Source organism: Esox lucius, chromosome 14, assembly GCF_011004845.1.
Source record: "Esox lucius isolate fEsoLuc1 chromosome 14, fEsoLuc1.pri, whole genome shotgun sequence".
Taxonomy (NCBI): domain Eukaryota; kingdom Metazoa; phylum Chordata; class Actinopteri; order Esociformes; family Esocidae; genus Esox; species Esox lucius.
The window spans coordinates 13,525,265-13,543,988 of NC_047582.1; the positions used below are offsets into that span (position 1 = coordinate 13,525,265).

The 18,724-nt window shown below is 41.9% G+C and overlaps 2 protein-coding genes across 2 annotated transcripts; both read left to right on the forward strand.

The window, feature by feature from the left end:
* Positions 1–1,026: 1,026 nt before the first annotated feature.
* Positions 1,027–7,731, forward strand: slc35e4 (solute carrier family 35 member E4). The gene is made up of 4 exons (XM_013137124.3): positions 1,027–1,118; positions 1,497–1,649; positions 2,144–2,757; positions 4,898–7,731. The coding sequence occupies exons 3-4, from the start codon at positions 2,163–2,165 to the stop codon at positions 5,419–5,421; spliced, it is 1,119 nt and encodes a 372-aa protein (XP_012992578.1). The 5' UTR covers positions 1,027–1,118; positions 1,497–1,649; positions 2,144–2,162; the 3' UTR covers positions 5,422–7,731.
* Positions 7,732–8,413: 682 nt separating this feature from the next.
* Positions 8,414–16,019, forward strand: smtna (smoothelin a). Its single transcript, XM_010877504.5, has 8 exons — positions 8,414–8,518; positions 9,574–9,716; positions 9,813–9,888; positions 10,065–10,190; positions 12,259–12,313; positions 12,429–12,549; positions 12,703–12,854; positions 15,308–16,019. The coding sequence occupies exons 2-8, from the start codon at positions 9,594–9,596 to the stop codon at positions 15,453–15,455; spliced, it is 801 nt and encodes a 266-aa protein (XP_010875806.1). The 5' UTR covers positions 8,414–8,518; positions 9,574–9,593; the 3' UTR covers positions 15,456–16,019.
* Positions 16,020–18,724: the final 2,705 nt, after the last annotated feature.

The following is an 18,724-nucleotide window of genomic DNA, read 5'->3' on the forward strand; positions in this document are numbered from 1 at the left end:
CATCTAAATATGATTGTTTTGGAAGATTTGAAATCTGTACATTGTGTCAAAATACAATTAGTTAACTTGAAATACTTGACGTGTTAATGCAATATTCATTTACAGTAAAAGAAAAATCATGATTGTCTGAAGTGGCAACGAGCAGACGTTATGTATATGTATGGCTAATTGACAATCAACCTAATGTGACCTCTGCAGCTGCGTTTGTGATTTATTTACGTCATAGTTAGTCCTTTTCTAGGTGTTGTTTCCGTTATTTTGACCAGCTCCTGTAACTGTCTGACTGCAGACGTGTAATCCTGTCCATTTTCTCTTATTTACGTAACCTACTTTACCATGTAAAACTGAACAGATTACCTTAGAGAATATAATAATACTGTATGTATTCTTATGAAATATATATATATGTGCACTGCTAAAGAGTGGCATAATACATAGGCCTATACATGAAACATTCCATCTAGATATTACTGGTGCATATCTAGAAATACACTGTAGTCTGCATCAACAGCCACACCTTATGTTCCAAACCAAGGCACGGTGTCTCCCTATTTTCAATGAAGCTGTAGGCTATATGCTTGGGTCGAGTGGGAGCGTTGTGGTGAGAGAGAACAATCTCTCACTGTTTCCGTCCCACGTGTTATATTTACGTGCGATGTTTGCATTGCTATTGTCGCAGTCAGAGTCCGTGAACATTTGTTCATTGTGTACGCCCTGTATTGAGCGTTGTTTAAGGTTGTGTAATTATTTGTAATTGGGTCATTAGTGCGGTGTGCCGACATTAAAAACAAAAACGCCTTCAGAGGTGTTGTATGTTTTTATTCTTTCTCTGTCGGGTTCAGCGTGTTTCATTCTGCTGTCGGAGAGCGGTTGTCAGGTCTCTAGGTGAGTTCTATTTCTATATAGACAAGCAACCATACGGCCATACGCAGTAGAATCATATTGTAGCGCTTGCCTCTTGACCTAGGAGAGGTCATCTTTTCCTGTCCCGGTGAAGAGAGGGTTGCAGTGACGTGATCGGCACAGCTGATCGGACGATAACGAGGCGGCCTGCCAGCCGTCTGTCTGCCTAGGATGGTTTTGTGTTGTTACCAAAACTAAGATATACAACGAGAGAGGTAAAAGTAACTACAATTATTACCAATATTCGTTAACGTTATTAGGCTGTCGTGTGTGATGTTACATTTGCATATGTAGAGCGGGCAAGGAACATTGAAGTAATTTCAATTTTGTCATTCATTGCAGTATGGGTTATATGGTTATAACTTCGTTTGATAGAACGTCATGATTTTGTTTATGCTGAATGATACAGAGCGAAACTGAAAAGGAAAACATTATGTGGACATGATGCTCCGCGCATAATATTCATATGTAATTACTTGCACGACCCCATCTTTTCAGTGTGTCGTCATTCGACGGAAATAATATATTTACAGGACATCGTAATGACCCACGGTCAGTTAAGTAAATCATTACTCTTTTTATTGTACATGTAGCTGTTGAATGGGTGAAACGAATCGTCATAGTTGTACTGGGAATCACGAGACCTCTCGCATGAAGGAAGCTTCTATCTGGCACTGCAGCTGCTACCAGAGCGGTGGTTTGCTTTCCGGACTGGCGAATTTCGACGTCATTCATGGCTAACAACGGTAGGACAATTGTTGCCAGCTGAATGCAGAATTTCTTTGTAAACTTGTGTAATCATTTTAGTATTTTAAATTGTAATCAGGCATAGACATCCGTAAAGGAGGATAGTCCGCTGTTTTCAAATGAAACAAAAAAATCTCCTACCGGTCACTGTGCACTTGCCTAGGCAACAGCTAGCTAGCTAGCTCTGGCTAGCCTATCTATAATTATGCAAAACAGTAACACGTGTCTCACCGTGGGAGAGGAACAACCTTGTTTACACCAGCTGGATAACAACACCAGCTATGAATAGTCAGTAAAATAGTCCTAAAAAGTACAGAAGCATATAAACTAAGGAAGGTTAGCTGTATTTTGGATTAAAGCAGATTAAATTAAATAAATACGATCAGATACATTTACAGCTAGTTAACATACCTTTATCTGGCCATTGCGAGAGGATGCAACATGGCATTGAGTTGTAATGGTGTTGCAAGTAAATTTCTGTTTGACCTTACAGAAACGAGGATGAAACGAACATGATTAGCACCGATGGCCTCTCTAAATGTGAGGCGACCGGGTGCAAGACGGGGAAAAGGCCGCTGGCGGAGATGCTGCACCTTCTGTCTGCAGTCATTATATGGCTTGTGACGGGAACGACCATTTCCAGTGTTAACAAATGGATTTTTGCCGTGTACAACTTCAGGTACCCCTTGCTGCTTTCGGCCCTGCACATGTTCACTGCGATAGTGGTGGACTATGGGATAATTAAACTGCGAATGTTCAAGCACAAAGATGGGGTTGACAGGCAGAAGGACCTTACCACCGGTGCCAAATGCAAGGTGTTTCTATTGAGCTTGACATTTTGTGCCAGCATCGCCTTTGGCAACGTGGGTCTGAACTATGTACAGCTGTCATTTGCCCAAATGATCTACACCACCACGCCAATCTTCACCCTGGCGATATCAACCCTGATACTGGGCAAGCAACACCACATCCTCAAATACACCGCCATGATGCCGATTTGTCTGGGAGCCTCGTTTAGCATTATGGGCGAGGTTCAGTACGACCAGACCGGCTGCTTCTTCGTATTTGCCGCAACAATGTTGAGAGGTGTCAAAACCATCCAGCAAAGTAAGTGAAGTCAAATCTACTATCTTTAGATTTCCTTTGTGATAGTTAATTTGCATTTATGATGGTGACTGACATTTGTAATCACATGGAACTGTTGTGAGTAAGGCTATATGGGCGTATATCTCTATATATTTTATATTTTTTTCTGGTGCTCTGAACCACTCCTCAAAGTCTCACCTAAGGTTGTGTGTCACCAAGGAGACCAAACAAATACTGACAGGGCTGACTCAGTAAAAAGGTCTTTAATATGACTAGTTATATTACTGGTAAACAGGTTGGGTCACTTAAACAGACCTAGCACTCAATTTAGTTATGTGGAAAAGTACTCCCACTGGATTTAGTTCTGCAACTTTGTTACTGCCCATTTAACCTCTTAAATAAAACAGAGTCCATCCAGATACGAACAATATAGAAGGAATCATGGAGTTCTCTTTTCCCCCGGGAATTTGTGTCAGCTGCAATGTTATGTAAGCCTGAGTGATATCCTCGCCACAATCATCTGGCCAGTGTCCTAGCTACATTCATTGAAGAAACATTTGACACAGGAATGTCTCTGGTTGGATTAGCAGTCTGACTACTGGTTTCCCCCAAAAATAGTCAGTCTTGAAGTACAGCAGCAGTATATTGCTAATGTGCTCACTGTCCATAGAAATACAGACTTCTCACAAAGTTATGAAAACTGTTAAATGTAAAGGAATGCAGACTTTTATTCTACAACAAAAGGGACAGTGATTGTACTGTTCTAATTTCTCAAGTCAGCCTTAAATTATATGTTCCATCCCAATTACTGTACATTATTTGACCAGTAACTTGTTCATTACCCTGCTTGTTTTGTCAGTTTATTGCTGTGCAGAGCAGTACGGATCATTAGCCTGCTGGTGTTTGTCTCCATTGGAATATTTGGTCTGGATTTCCTCACTACTCAATCTCTATTCAGAAAGGCAAATGGAGTTGAATGGTGTCAAGTTTCAACATGCTATTTTCAACCTCCCTTCCTAAATTTCTGACTTGTTTAATTTGTATGAGTCATTTCTGTGGTGCATGTGTTGTAGTTTTGCTACAGCATTATTCCCAAGGTGTCCACGCAATTACAGTCTATAACACATAGAACACATCACAATTACATGAATGTGGAGTAGCGCTCTCTACGTGTATCTTTTAGTCAGTATGTTTTAAGGTGTTCATTAGAAAAATACACTATTCACCGATTGTTCACAGACTTTTGATAAACACTAATCTTCCTACAGATTAGGTTTAACTAATAAGCCCCAGAAGAAAATGGGAAAATAATATTATTATATTATTATCCATCACGTCCTCTCCTTTATGGCTGTTACGGATATCAGAATTCTTCTTCACCAAATGTTTATTTTATTTCCTGTTCCAGGCACCCCTCATCTTTACAAGATGTGTAGAACGTTTCATTAACACCCCAGTGGCATTACTAACACTAGGGGACAGCGGCCAGAGGCAAAGCAAACAATATTTGTTGTTTTTAGAAGCCATGGCATGCTCAATGACCGAGTCTTTTTGAGACTTGAAATCCAAATCTGTAATGGTAAAACATCTATCAAGTTCCTCCAATAAATCTTGGGATTGTATTCACAAAGCATCTTGGAAAAGGTCCTGGGAATCAACGCAGAGTAGGTTCAGGACAGTATTAAGACACCACCCATAAAAAACGCTGAGCTAGCAGTCCAAGCAACTAAACAAAGTTTAAGAACTAAATGCGACGGTTTAAGAAACCGCAGTGGGAAGATGGAGATTTCCCTCATTGAACGAATCAAAACTTCAGATGGCCATGGTGAATATGTCTGTGGGGTATTACTGATGTCTCAATGTTGCTCATTTTACCACCATCCCTTTTCCTACCGATCTTTTTTCCTCATGTTGACATTCATATGAGAAAGCCCTAACATATTTCCCCAGTAGTTTTCAAATGTTTTTTTTCTTTCTGTCTTTTGCATATTAAATCTCCGCACCTAGAACTGTTAAGTGGCATCATAATATTTATTGTTTACTTTGTTTTTGACCTTATCCTTATTTGTGAGCATACAGCTTCTCCATATGTAGATGTGAGCATACAGCTTCTCCATATGTAGGTTAAAATCATATGGTTTTCTTTGTGGACCCCACTCAGGTATCTTGCTCCAGGAAGAGAAGATCAACTCAGTATTCCTGCTCTACCTGATGTCCATCCCCAGTTTCTGCATCCTGGCTGTAGCCGCCCTGGTCCTGGAGAACTGGGCTGGGCTCGAGTCCCCGATGCACTACGACCCCAACCTGTGGCTCTTCATCCTGCTCAGCTGTCTGGGTTCTGTTCTGTATAACCTGGCCAGCAGCTGCGTCATCACCCTGACCTCCGCCGTCACCCTGCACATTCTGGGCAACCTGAGCGTGGTGGGCAACCTGCTGCTCTCCCAGCTGCTGTTCGGAAATGAAATGTCAGCGCTCAGCTATGCCGGCGTGGCTCTCACACTCTCCGGCATGCTGATCTACCAGAACTGTGAGTTCATTTCCGACTACCTGGGCACCCGGCGAGCGAAAGCGAGGGAGCTCAGCCGAACGAAGGTGGTAGACCCTGCCGGCCCGTCACGAGCGCCCCCCCGAGACATTCAGGAGAGGGCAGGCACGCACGACAAGCGAGAGGACAAGATAGACTGAGAATGAACAAGGAGGGCAAGAGTAGTAGTTGGACTGCTTACAGTAGCCCTTTCCTCTGCGTTTAAACCGGGTGTTTCTGAGGTTTGGGAGATCTCAAGGTCATAGTTGACGACGACATGAATGATAGAGCATGTTTGGTTGGGTCATTTTTACCTCATCACTGTGCCAATGTATTTATTTTGCCTCATGGAACACAAGTCGGTCGAGGTCAGCTGATGAGAAAAAAAAGAATGAAAAAGTTGCCTTTATGAATCTGACAGTTGAGTTTGTACTGTTCTAACACCTATACATGCGCAAATACTGGTATATGCATGCATTAGCTCATTAACCGATCTCATGTGGCATGGCGCACTGTCACACACTTACTCCACTGTGAACCTTTTTACCGCTCAACTCAATGGGATGGTTGGGCAGGAAGGACTAGGTACCGTCCTCCTGTGGATGGGCACATGTACATTTAAACCAACATGCTACTTTACCTAACCTCCCCCTGGTCTTGTATCAGTGGGAAACAATTTTTCTGGCAGCTTTATGTGTGGGGAGTCTTAAACTGAGGGTGCTACGTTTGTAATAGTGCTGTACTTTTTGTCTATATGACGTTTACAATGGGAAGGGATTTCAAGCTGAAAGGGTCTGCATATCATTTCTGGTGTTTAGGAATGGCGCATAGACAACCCAACTGTTCATCTACTGCAGAGTTCCCCTTCCCAGTTCCTGGAGACCTACTGTCTTGTAGGTCTTCTCTTCTACCCCATTTGTGACTAACATGATTTTAGCTGTTTATCCAGCTGATTATTAGAATGATGTGCTAAATTACAGTTGGAGAGAGAACCTACAGGAACTGGGTTTGACAGCCATGGTCTATTGCATTTTAAAGCACAGATGTGAGGGATGGCACTTTGTCCTGCTCCATGCCTCTTTGAGTTTCCCTTCAGTTGCCATGTAATAAAAATAACCTATTATAATCAGTTTAATATCCTTCGGCCTGTTGTCACAGCGGCAAACCTCTATTATTAGGCCCATCCGCTCTCTAAGGAGTCCCACACATCTTTAGTACGCTCTCCTAATGAGGGAGGTCATAAAAAGGATCTTGTTCCCTTCATGGCTCCCTTACCGCCACTCCAGGCCTGAACAGAAATGTCTTCCCTGCCAGGTCTCATGTTTCCACTGGAGGGGTGGCTCTGCTTTGAACCTTCACATTTAGTCTCTTTTTAAAACTGACCTCTGGCCGGATGCTGTTTTTGTACCTCATTTCATTGCGTGAAATATTTATGATGCTGTTTTTTTTTTATATCCCCTTTTAAATTGGATAAGCAAAACCTCTGTATCCTAGAATGGGCTAAGAGGAGGTTTTTATTGTTTGTAGCATCTACTGCTAAACAGACATCAGCTTGTACCGGAATAAACCGTAATCAGAGTCTGAAATGCAATTAAAATTTGCATGTGCTGTGTTCAAACGTGGCACTGAAATGCTGTATGACCAAGGTCACTTGGTAACAGGAAGTTGGGTCAGCAAATAATGTTGGTTCTGTAATGCAAAGTCTTGTAGAAGTCTAAAACCCAGGCCAGCACTAAGAGTGTAGAAAGAGCATGTTTCTAAAATTCCTTCCCAGTCAATGAACCTTCAGGTTTGGCAGAAAGTTTTGAACTGTTCTCATTTCACACCTACACCCTATTACATGGAACAGGATAAATATAAGCTTCTCATTTTTGACTTTATGGTTTCACTTCTGTAAAGACTCTGGAACATGTTGCCATATTTACAGCAATAGACAGAACGATTTGTTGCCAGTCTTGAGTAAATGAGTCATTTAAATAAAGACAAAATGAATGCTGGCCGTTTTTATTTTACAGTTCTATTGAGAGGACCTTGTTATTGATGTTAGTTAAATACCTCGAAATAAAACATGGCTTCAGTACATTTGCAGATTGTGATCAAGCAGCTAGCTGTCTACCTAAAGCCAGGGGTTTGCAACTGGTATCTGTAAATAGCCTATTGATCTAAAGGCAAGTTTGGTTTAGTAACTTCTGACTAATAAGGGACTTTTCAATGGGTGGGTTGATAGCTGGGTTGAATTTTTTAAACTGACAAATCTGGGCTTGGCTAGGCTGGCTGCTTGTTCACACAGGTGTTGTCTGTGACAGAATATAAGGGCAAAACGCATATTGCACTGATGAGAAGAGATTCTGCCTTTATGGGGGTATGACTCTGTGTATATACTGTTTTTAATGTCAGCAAAAGTTAAATGTAAATAATTATTTTATTATATTTATGTATTTTACAATCATGGAAGGCTGGCTCAAATATACTAGTTCAAAAATGTTTGTCTCCTGTCTTATTTGACCTTAACAATAAGGACAATAGAATGTCTAGACAGTAAGTAAAGAGACAGTTGAACTTGGTGTGGTGTGGTGTTGTATGGTTGGTGGGGTATTTGCTTGAGGTTACCACATGGTGGAGCCATTTCTCTAGTTACAGGTTTGACCTTAACTTCCCTCTCAACCTTGTAAATAAGGTTGTAAATGAGAATATATTGGCTGTGCTGTGTCCATCCTCTTCTAGGTGTGTGTGTGTGTGTGTTTAGGTGTGGGGGGGGGGGGGGTTTGGTTTTCCCATACAGGGCTATCTTGGCTCTCTTAGATGTTGCTGATCGACTCTTTGACTTCTTTGCCTGAATAAGGCAGTGTTTTAGTTTCCCCTCCAGCTCTTTTTTTAACCCTTTTTCTTCCTCTGAAATCATATGTGTAATATGTGTTTCTCCAAACAGTGAGTGTACCCCCCCCCCCCAACTGAAATGTTCAACATGGTCGAATACTATTTTCACCCACCATCACTCAATTGTGGAGTGTTGAAGGATCGAGAGGGGGGGGGGACTGGCAGTATAAAAATCCAGTATGTGGATGGAGTGCTCAGCAGTACCCCTCTCTTCCCCCAAACATCCATCGTGGTCCAACCCCAAGGCAGAGGGTGTGGTGCTGTTGGGCTGAGTACTGCCCTGTTTTCAGTGTCAGGAAGAGGAAAGTGGGACTGGTACTGAGCGCATCAGTGGGACACACATCTCCATTACCTGCCCTCCAGAGAAAACCCTGAGCACAGGTATGTCCACAACATCACCACTCTCTGGCTGTCTCTTCTAGTGTCCATTCCTTTATCAAACTTTATCTTTCATTATGAGTTGATAAAAAAAAACAAAAAACTATACTGTATGTATAGTTACTGTGTCTATCGCTACTGTATGTCACGATAGTTACTCTGTAATTACTGTATGTAGCTATAGTTACTGTTTCTTTAGTTACTGTATGCAGTGATAGTGTCTATAATTGCTGTATGTTGCATTAGTTACTGTGTCTATAGATACTGTATGCAGTAATAATTCCTGTGTCTAAAGTATGTAGTGATAGTTAATGTTTATAATTAATGTATGTAGCCATAATTGCTATGTCTGTCTGTCTTTATCCATCTATTTTCCTCTTTCATTGTACTTCTGTAAATGATGGATGATTAGTGTTAAAATGAGCGAGCTACATTACTATATTTGTACATGGCTTTTACTGCTCTAGACCGGTGGCTGAGAGAATAAGAAGGTCCACTTTAAAGTTAACACAAACAGATCTCTGCTCTAGAGCAGCATGTCTTATTTCAGTGTGTACACGCTCACTGTTTATATTCAGATTGCTGGACATCCAACAGACGTTATGTGTTTACATTGTGAGAACTGTCTGCACATCTGTGTTGAAACGTAAAGGCTGATGCTGCCCAACCCAGTTAGCTTTATGAAGGTTATTATGGACCTAGTATACAGTATAGTTGTACTGATTAATGTAGATATAGGAGGGTCCATCCTTTTCGTCCCGACACATCTACATAAATACCGTACAGACAAACTCTGTTCTGCTCGTAAATCTGCCCTGCTCTGTCAGTCTGCCTTTTCTTAAAATGCCCCTTTGGTTCAGGAGAAAATGACGATGGTTGAGGAGGATCTTCCAGCTTATGTGTAGGGCCACGGACATGAGACTGCTGCCTGCCACGGATCCATTAATGATAGCTCATAGTCAACCTGATGATGTCATACTCTCTGGGAATGTAAATATTTTTGTTGGGAAGTTTGCAATTGGAGCCCCCGTATCTCCATTCTTCACCTTATTGGGAAGTCCCTGACAGAATACTGGACATGGAGGCGAGTGCTGTGTCTGTGACGGAGACATCGGAGATGACCCCTGGTGAGCCCCTGGCCGGCAAACTGACCAGTCAGCAGCTAGCTGCTGTTGAGGATGAAGAAGTCCTGAATAATATGGTGAGACTGAAGCCGTTCAGAGATGTACTGTATTTGGGATGAGTTTGGCCTTGGCCTTCTCGTCTGTTGCTTTCTAAGCGTGTTCGTCTCTGACAGTTGGATAAGGCTGTGGATTTTGATGAAAGGCGAATGATCCGCGCTGCGTTGAGGGACCTCCTCAAGAAGAAGAGAGGTAGGATCAGAAAGAGCTTCAATGGGCTTCAAATGGAATGTGTTCACGTATTTGCCTGCTCATCGCACATCTCTTGTAATACTTCCAGTACCACTATTGGCAATCTCTTTGAATGCCCGTTTGCTTTTCAATTTCTGCACTAAAATGCTCTTTTCCTCAACTCTACTTCTCTAAAGAGAAGCGAGAGAAAGAGCGGGGGTCAAGGCAGGATGACCTGAGACAGCAGGCTTTGAAAAATGCAGGCACAGGACAGATGGGAATGAACAGAGGAGGGCAGACCAGCAGCCAACAGAAGTCCCACTGTATGTATCACACTTCTCTTCTGGATGAATCTCTCTCTGAAAAAACTTACCATTCTCCTCAAAAAAATGCTGTAAAAAAAATATTTCCACTCTTCTAAATATTACGAGCACAGTAAAAATTGTCAAGTTAATAGAATAGCTCCACAACGCATGCAAACAATTTTCTTTACAGCATTCTAAGCCATGTGGCTACTGTACTTCTAGATAAGTGTTCACACTGGGAAATGTCCTGACACTTAGATGGGTAGATGAGTAGCCATTTAGTGCCATTTTGTGAGCAAGCAAGCGATAAATGTGAAGCACTTTACTAGTTAGCTACATTGAACTTAAGGAATGTTATCAGAAATGTTTATTATCATAGATGATTTCTAATGTTCTGCATATGGCTTGGTCATGTCGCAAGGGTTCAAACAAAAATAAATTTCAACAAAGAATGCATGTAAAGGTTAGAAAAAAAAGATAGCTTTAAATATGTGGAAAACATGCATGTTGTTTAAAGCATGTTGATGAAAACAGTGTTTTTGGGGCGTGAGACGAATGCAGTAGCAAAGCATTCTTGAATGATAAAAATTCCAAAAATAGAGCTGACGTGATTCCTATTCTACTTGGAAACACACATCTGCGTATTTCTATTTAAATGTTCATTATCTTTCCAATCTATGGAAGTACCATAAAACAGGGCAATGGAAGGATGGAATTCATTTTAAAAAACAACCTCCAAAAAACAAGTTGTACTTCATTTCTCTCTGCCCTCCCAAAAACACACATCCACCCCGAGAACAACCAGAAAAGAAACCAGCAACTAAAAGTGATATAAGTTGTTTCCTCACTGGATTTGAACCCAGGTTTCCCACATGAAAGGTAGTGTCTTTAACCACTATGCAAGAGGGATATATGTTTGCCTTGTGTCGGTATAGCATCGCGACATTAGATCATTGATAATATCACGCCAAGTTGAATATTTCGCTAGGCACAATTAAGTATTGTTTTAAACTGACTAACGTTTCTTTTTAAGTTTACCTCCACCACAAATAGCATCTATGAACTGTATGGCTTTTGCCACCGGCCATTTTAACATCTTATTAGCCAATAACAGGCTTACTGATATCTTTTAACTTAATACTTTGAATAGTCATAAGAATTTAGCAATTTCTAGCGAGACTGAACATTACACTGCCAAAGCTATTTCATTTCATGCCACAAAAAAATACTTTTTTCTTTATTCATGAATGACATTGATACAATAACTATCAATATAGGTAATGATAACGGACTTTTTCGTCAAGTGAAAAGACGAGAGTATTGTGGAAAACCTTCCTCTTTTACTGCCCAAGGGGTTTTGATGAAGCCTATATTACCTCAAAAAGCATGCACATATGCGTACTTCCACCAGAAATAGTCGCAATATTGTATAACCATTGTAAAACAGTTTTAGTTTAGCCTTACTATAACAAATCTACTGAACGTTGTAGCCGGCAAAGTTTTTGTCAATCCAGAACAAATCCTAGTACATCATTTGCTTTGACTGTGACGAGAATTGAAAGCAAGACCTATCGTTTGCACAGCCGCTTCTCTAACCCTTACGCTATTAAACCAGATTCGGTTGGTCGGTCGGTCGCTCACTGACTCACTCACTGACGCACGCTCTTGTTGACCGGCTCCGCTTATGCGGTCTGCCAAAAACAATACTTCCCACACCCTCCCCCATTTATGTCTGTCACCCCTTGCCCAATAAAAATTTACCTGTCCCCAACCTAAACTTAATAACCTAAACTAAACGTAATGCTTAAACCAAAAAGTTACATATTATTCCCAGTTTCCTAGGGACCAGGCAAAATCCCTTTGGGGACTAATTTGTTAGGTTTTACAATCTTTGTGTGTGTGACCCCACATGTACATATAGACCAAAATCACATGCAAACAGTCTCCCACATAAATGCGCAAACACACAGTCTCACACAGACACTTCAATCTTTCAAATCAAAATGGAAATGTGAGCGATTAATGTTTTACTTACTCAACTTCACTTGCTGGCTTTCTGGGTTTGAGCCCTTCTGTTTCTCCACAGCTCCCAACCAATTCTCTGCATCAACCACCAGCTCTTTGACTAAGAATACTGGCAGGTATGTCATTGCGCCGAGAGCTTGCCATGCTTCAGGTGTGACTGATCCATTCGGGATGTCTAAAAGCCTGCTGATACCAGGACTGTGTTAATAAAGGTTTATTCTCTCTTTCCAGCAGGGCCAAACCAGCAATGGCACCAGCCCATCACTGTGCCTCTGTCGTCACATCACCCAACATGAAAAATGTCAAGCAGATGTTACTGGACTGGTGCAGAGCCAAAACGGAGCCATATGAGGTAAGCATAGGTCTCATCTCTCCGTGTACAACAAGTTCTTGAGTGTACCCACCATATATTACCTTAGTTTACTATAACACTGGCCTTGTAAAATCCACACTCTCTCTTTTCTTGTCCTCTTTTCTTTGTTCCCTCTGTCCTTGCTCCATTCAGGGAGTAAATATTCAGAACTTCTCCTCCAGTTGGAGCGATGGCATAGCGTTCTGCGCCCTGGTGCACAGGTTCTTCCCAGACGCGTTTGAATACTCTATTCTCAACCCCAACGCACGCAAGGAGAACTTTGAGCTGGCCTTCAGCACTGCTGAGTGAGTTTCTTATACGGGAGATGATAAATGAACATGCAAACACACATATGTACTTTAACAAAACACATTGTATTCCCTTATATAGGGCCTTTCAGAGCTTCAGCAACCCTTGCATTGTATTCACATTTTGATGACTTATACTAAAGATCTACACAGATGTCTCCATTTATTCCAACTAAATAAACATGAACTAAAAAACAAGATACCATTCCATTTTTCTCTGGGACAATTGCACAAATTTTTTAAACACACAAGAAACACTTTCCATGTGTTGCACGTGTCTGGGTGATGCCGTCTCTATCCTGACTCCTGTGACTTTTCTAAAAGTATATAGACTGCTATAATAGTCTAGTGGGTAGAATTTAGAATCTGATAAGAATAGTGTGATGTTGATTGAACAGGTGTGAATGTACTACAAGTTTTCATCCTAGTCTTCTGTGGAAATATCAGTGCCTCCTATTTTGCCCTGAGGGCCTCTGTTGAGGTTGGGTTGACGTGAAATGTGACAAATTTATAAGATGTACATTTGCTTGAGGTGGGGTCCATTTTGAAGTATCTATCAAGAGAACAGGCTTAGGGGTTTCAAGGAAAGGAGGATAGTTTTCTAACAAATTCTTTAATCAGTAGGCATGTGAAAAATATTTCTGTATAGGTTATTCTTGTTGGTATTTCTCGGCAGATGAAAGGAGGCAAAGGCTCCTTTCATACAAAGATACCCTATGGTATCAGTCCCCAGGTCTCTCTACCACCAAACAGTATTATCAAGGTTAAAGGAGGGGGTAAAGGAGGGTTTCTTACTATCTGGAATAGGACTTATTATGTGGAGTAAGACTTAATTTGTGGAGTAAGACTTAATTTGTGGAGTAGGACAAACATGGGTTTGTAGTTGAAATTACCCTTAATTTGCTTCCAGACACTGCTATGTATAATGGCATTATGAGCGTCAACTATTTTATAAAAATTTTGTAAGAGATTTGCAAAGTTGATTGAAAGATGAATATTATTCAAATCCATACACATCTGTAATGGCTGTCAAAGGTGCCTCCACCACATTAACTCTGGGGTGTGAAAACAGATGCAATCAATACAGTCAACTTCAGAAGTATTTACCCCTGTCAACCTTTTCACATTCTGTTGCATTACAACGTGTGATTACATTTTATTTAATAGTGATTTTGTCAACAATGCACAAAAAATATTTATAACATCAACATTTCTTTAATACCAGTAATAGAATGTAAGCAATAATATACTTTCATTAGATAGGTATTCACCCTGAGTAAATACATGTTAATGCCCATTATTTCACTTGTAATTTATGTGATTTGTTAAGAGACATTTGATTCTAAACATTTGACATTTGATACTATTTTATGTGACAATCATATTTTAGTTATTAATTTATCTTAATTATTAAAATAAATAAATATTTTCAGTATGTCATTATATAATAGTTTGCATAAATCCATTTAAACAAGCGTTTAAATTAAATCAATTTCAATCATACTGTGTAATGCAATGAAATGGGGAAATGTATGAGGCATCTGAATATGTACACTACCGTTCAAAAGTTTGGGGTCACTTAGAAATGTCCTTGTTTTCAATGAAAACATAGATGAAAAGAGTTTAAGTAGGACATATAGCAAAATGAATAGGAAATTGACAAGGTTAGAAATAATGATTTTTAACTGAAATATTAATTGTGTCCTTCAAACGTCGCTTTCGTTAAAGAATCCTCCATTTGCAGCAATTAGATCCTTGCAGTATTCTACTTGTCAGTTTCTTGAGGTAATGTGAAGAGATTTTACCCCATGCTTGCTAAAGCACATCCCAGAAGTTGGATTGTTTTATTGCTTCTTTAATCAGCACAACAATATTCAGCTGTGCTAACATAATTGCAAAAGGGTTTTCTAATGATTAATTAGGTTTTTAAAATGATAAACCTGGATTAGCAAACACAATAATGATAATAATGTGTCTGATAATGGGCCTCTATGCCTACGTAGATATTCCATTACAAATCAGCCATTTCCAGCCACAATAGTCCTTTACAACATTAACAATGTCTACACTGTATTTCTGATCAATGTGATGTTATTTTAACGGGCAAAAAATTGCTTTGCTTTTTAAAACTAGGTTCTAATGGCCGCAAACATAAAAAAAAAAAAAATGTGTGGGTTATGTAGGTCTTTGGGGGAAAAATAACGTAATTAAATTATAGGGCAGCAAAAAGTGAAGACTTTTCAAAGGGCGTGTAGACTTGTACTAGCGACTGTATGCACAGGGGCCCCCAGGGGCTGTGCAGTGATTGATTGAATTTGACAAACATGCTGCGTGAAAAAAAAATTCTCCCTGTGTTGTCTAGGTCAGCTGCTAGTGGACGCTGCCTGGGGACTTTGGTTATCGACTGTGATTGCTCAGGCCTGTTTCCCTCCTCTTTTTTTTGGCTGCAGGAGGCTAGCGGATTGCCCCCCTCTGCTGGACACTGAAGACTTACTGAGGATGCATGAGCCTGACTGGAAGTGTGTGTACACGTACATTCAGGAGTTCTACCGATGCCTGGTGCAAAAAGGCCTTGTTAAAACTAAAAAGAAACTCTAGAAGGAAAGAGGTTTCACAAAACATACTAAACACGCGTGGTGGACACCTGCCATAGGGAGATTTGCTGTTTGCTGTGGCGGGTTGTGAGCACATGGGATTTAAATGACCTGTGAGTCTCTTAATGTTGTGTGTGCTTACGCTTATCTGTGTATGTTTTGAGAGGACAGCTGGCACAGAAGTACATTCCACTGAGATTACACATCTGCATTAATCTCAATCGGGGCCATTGAAAATCTCCAAATTGCTTTTGATGGCGTTGTGCCCTGATTACAATTAATTTTTGTAAGTAGGCTACGTCTGGGTTAAAAATATACAAGGTTAAATGTAAAACAATGTTGTGATTTAAAATGTGAACATGTGTTTTGTTGTGATCACATTTTAGAGTGGGCCTTGTCTACATTTCTATTACGGGTTACCCATACCATTTTTGTCCAGAAAGAGGATAGTTGCCAAATCCCTCCCGTATTTGGTCACTGTCATAATATTGCAAATATCCTTGAACTCTGTTGTATCAAATTTCACTACTGGCATCTTTGGATAATAAAAGCTGTGGTGGTAAAACTGGTTTATTGTCATCTACGTAGGACCACTGTGCTCAGGGACATTCTGTAATCCTAATAACAAAGTGCCAGTACTTAGGTCTTTTTATTTTTAGGCCTGTTCTAAATAGTTTTCGGGGATTTCAACCTCCAGGTCACTATGTCACATTAGGTGGCCTAAATAAATACAGTGTGGCTCACTACACTTCTAGCTCACCAAACAGTAGCCTATATGAATGTAAAGTTTAACATGCAGAGCCTACTACTCTGATAGACAGTAAAACAGTTTATTATGCCTAGATAACTACTCTGAAAGTTAGTTAAACGGTTTAACATGCCTCATCTACTAGTCTGAATGTTAAACAGTTTAACATGTCTAGTCTACTAATTTAACAGATAAACATTTTAACTTGTCCATTCTACAAATCTGATAGACAGTTTAACATGCCGAGACTATTACTCTGATAGTTGAACAGTTTAACATAGTCTACTTCTCTGATAGTTACCAGTTTCTGATAGACATGCATAAGGATTGACAGTTAAACGACCCCAATCACCACAGCCTCCTCCCCATCCACGACCCCAACCGCCACAGCCTCCTCCACATCCACGACCCCAACCGCCACAGCCTCCTCCACATCCACGACCCCAACCGCCACAGCCTCCTCCACATCCACGACCCCAATCGCCACAGCCTCCTCCACATCCACGACCCCAATCGCCACAGCCTCCTCCACATCCACGACCCCAACCGCCACAGCCTCCTCCACATCCACGACCCCAACCGCCACAGCCTCCTCCACATCCACGACCCCAACCGCCACAGCCTCCTCCACATCCACGACCCCAACCGCCACAGCCTCCTCCACATCCACGACCCCAATCGCCACAGCCTCCTCCACATCCTCGACCCCAACCGCCACAGCCTCCTCCACATCCTCGACCCCAACCGCCACAGCCTCCTCCACATCCACGACCCCAACCGCCACAGCCTCCTCCACATCCACGACCCCAATCGCCACAGCCTCCTCCACATCCACGACCCCAACCGCCACAGCCTCCTCCACATCCTCGACCCCAACCGCCACAGCCTCCTCCACATCCACGACCCCAACCGCCACAGCCTCCTCCACATCCACGACCCCAACCGCCACAGCCTCCTCCACATCCACGACCCCAACCGCCACAGCCTCCTCCACATCCACGACCCCAATCGCCACAGCCTCCTCCACATCCACGACCCCAACCGCCACAGCCTCCTCCACATCCTCGACCCCAACCGCCACAGCCTCCTCCACATCCACGACCCCAACCGCCACAGCCTCCTCCACATCCACGACCCCAACCGCCACAGCCTCCTCCACATCCACGACCCCAATCGCCACAGCCTCCTCCACATCCACGACCCCAACCGCCACAGCCTCCTCCACATCCACGACCCCAACCGCCACAGCCTCCTCCACATCCTCGACCCCAACCGCCACAGCTACAACAATAACCTCAGTTACAGCTTCAACCACAACTACAACTTTATCCAATCCTGAACCTGTGGTGTTCCAGAGGTAAGACGTGCCTCCTGCTCTGCAGGAAACAAGTATGAATCGTTATGATGTAATAATCAATGTCACCTGTTTTGATGCAAATGAAAGTGACAACAGGTGCACTGGAGAGGCAACAGCAAGACAACCACCCAAAAGGGAATTGTTTTGCAGCTGGTGGCCATAGACAATTGCTCTCTCCTTATCCTTCCTGACTGATTCCTCTCTGGTAACCATTCAGGTTGTATAGGTATTCCAGCTCCAGAATGGCACATCCATACGTGTCATCGCAAGAAGGTTTGCTGTGTCTCTCAGTACAGTCTCAAAAGCATGGACGGACGTGAAAGAGTCTGGAGATGCCATGGTGAATGTTATGCTGCCTGCAATGTCATCCAGCATAACCAGTTTGGCGGTGGATCAGTGATGGTCTGGAAAGGCATATACTTGAAGGGTTACACAGACCTCCAGGTGCTAGCCAACAGTACCCTGACAGCTGTTAGGTACTGGGATGAAATCTTCAGACCCATCGTCAGACCTTACACTGGTGCAGTGGGCCCTGGGTTCCTCCAGGTGCGGAACAATGCTTGGGCTCATGTAGTCAGAGTGTGTAAGACGTTTCTGGATGACGAAGACATTGATGTCATTGACTGGCCCTCACGTTCCCCAGACCTGAATCCAATTGAGAACCTCTGGGACGTTATGTATCGGTGCATCCGATGCCACTAAATAGCGCCACTGTCCTGATCCAGGTCTGGGAGGAGATCCCACAGGACACCATCCGTTGTCTCATCAGGAGCATGCCACGATGTGTCTAGAGTGCATACACATTACTGAGTCACATTATGAGTTGCTGTGATGAAATTCACGCAAGTTGGAACAGCCTGAGATTTTAATAGTTTATTTTGATTTTCAATGTGGGTTTGAATCCAGCTTTCAATCGGTTGGTGATTTTGGCTTCATTTACTATTGTTATGTCATTTTGTACTCAAGAAATTCCACAATGTACAGTAAAGAAAAAAAATTTTTTCCACGAGACCCGTGTTTTCCTTTTTAGAGCAGTGTATTAAAAACGAGTGCTCTTGCAGAAGACAAACTGCCATCATGAGATAGAGATGGAATTGGACAAAAAGATAAATTCAGTAGTGAGTAATTCAAAGGATCTGAATCTTTAAAATAACTATATTGAATGATT

Bases quoted from the DNA above. Each gene is read 5' to 3' on its own strand.
- slc35e4 (XM_013137124.3), top strand. From the start codon at position 2,163: ATGATTAGCACCGATGGCCTCTCTAAATGTGAGGCGACCGGGTGCAAG. The intron at 2,758-4,897 runs GTAAGTGAAGTC...GACCCCACTCAG, and splicing joins TGTCAAAACCATCCAGCAAA to GTATCTTGCTCCAGGAAGAG.
- smtna (XM_010877504.5), top strand. From the start codon at position 9,594: ATGGAGGCGAGTGCTGTGTCTGTGACGGAGACATCGGAGATGACCCCT. The intron at 9,889-10,064 runs GTAGGATCAGAA...ACTTCTCTAAAG, and splicing joins CCTCCTCAAGAAGAAGAGAG to AGAAGCGAGAGAAAGAGCGG. The intron at 12,314-12,428 runs GTATGTCATTGC...CTCTCTTTCCAG, and splicing joins TTGACTAAGAATACTGGCAG to CAGGGCCAAACCAGCAATGG.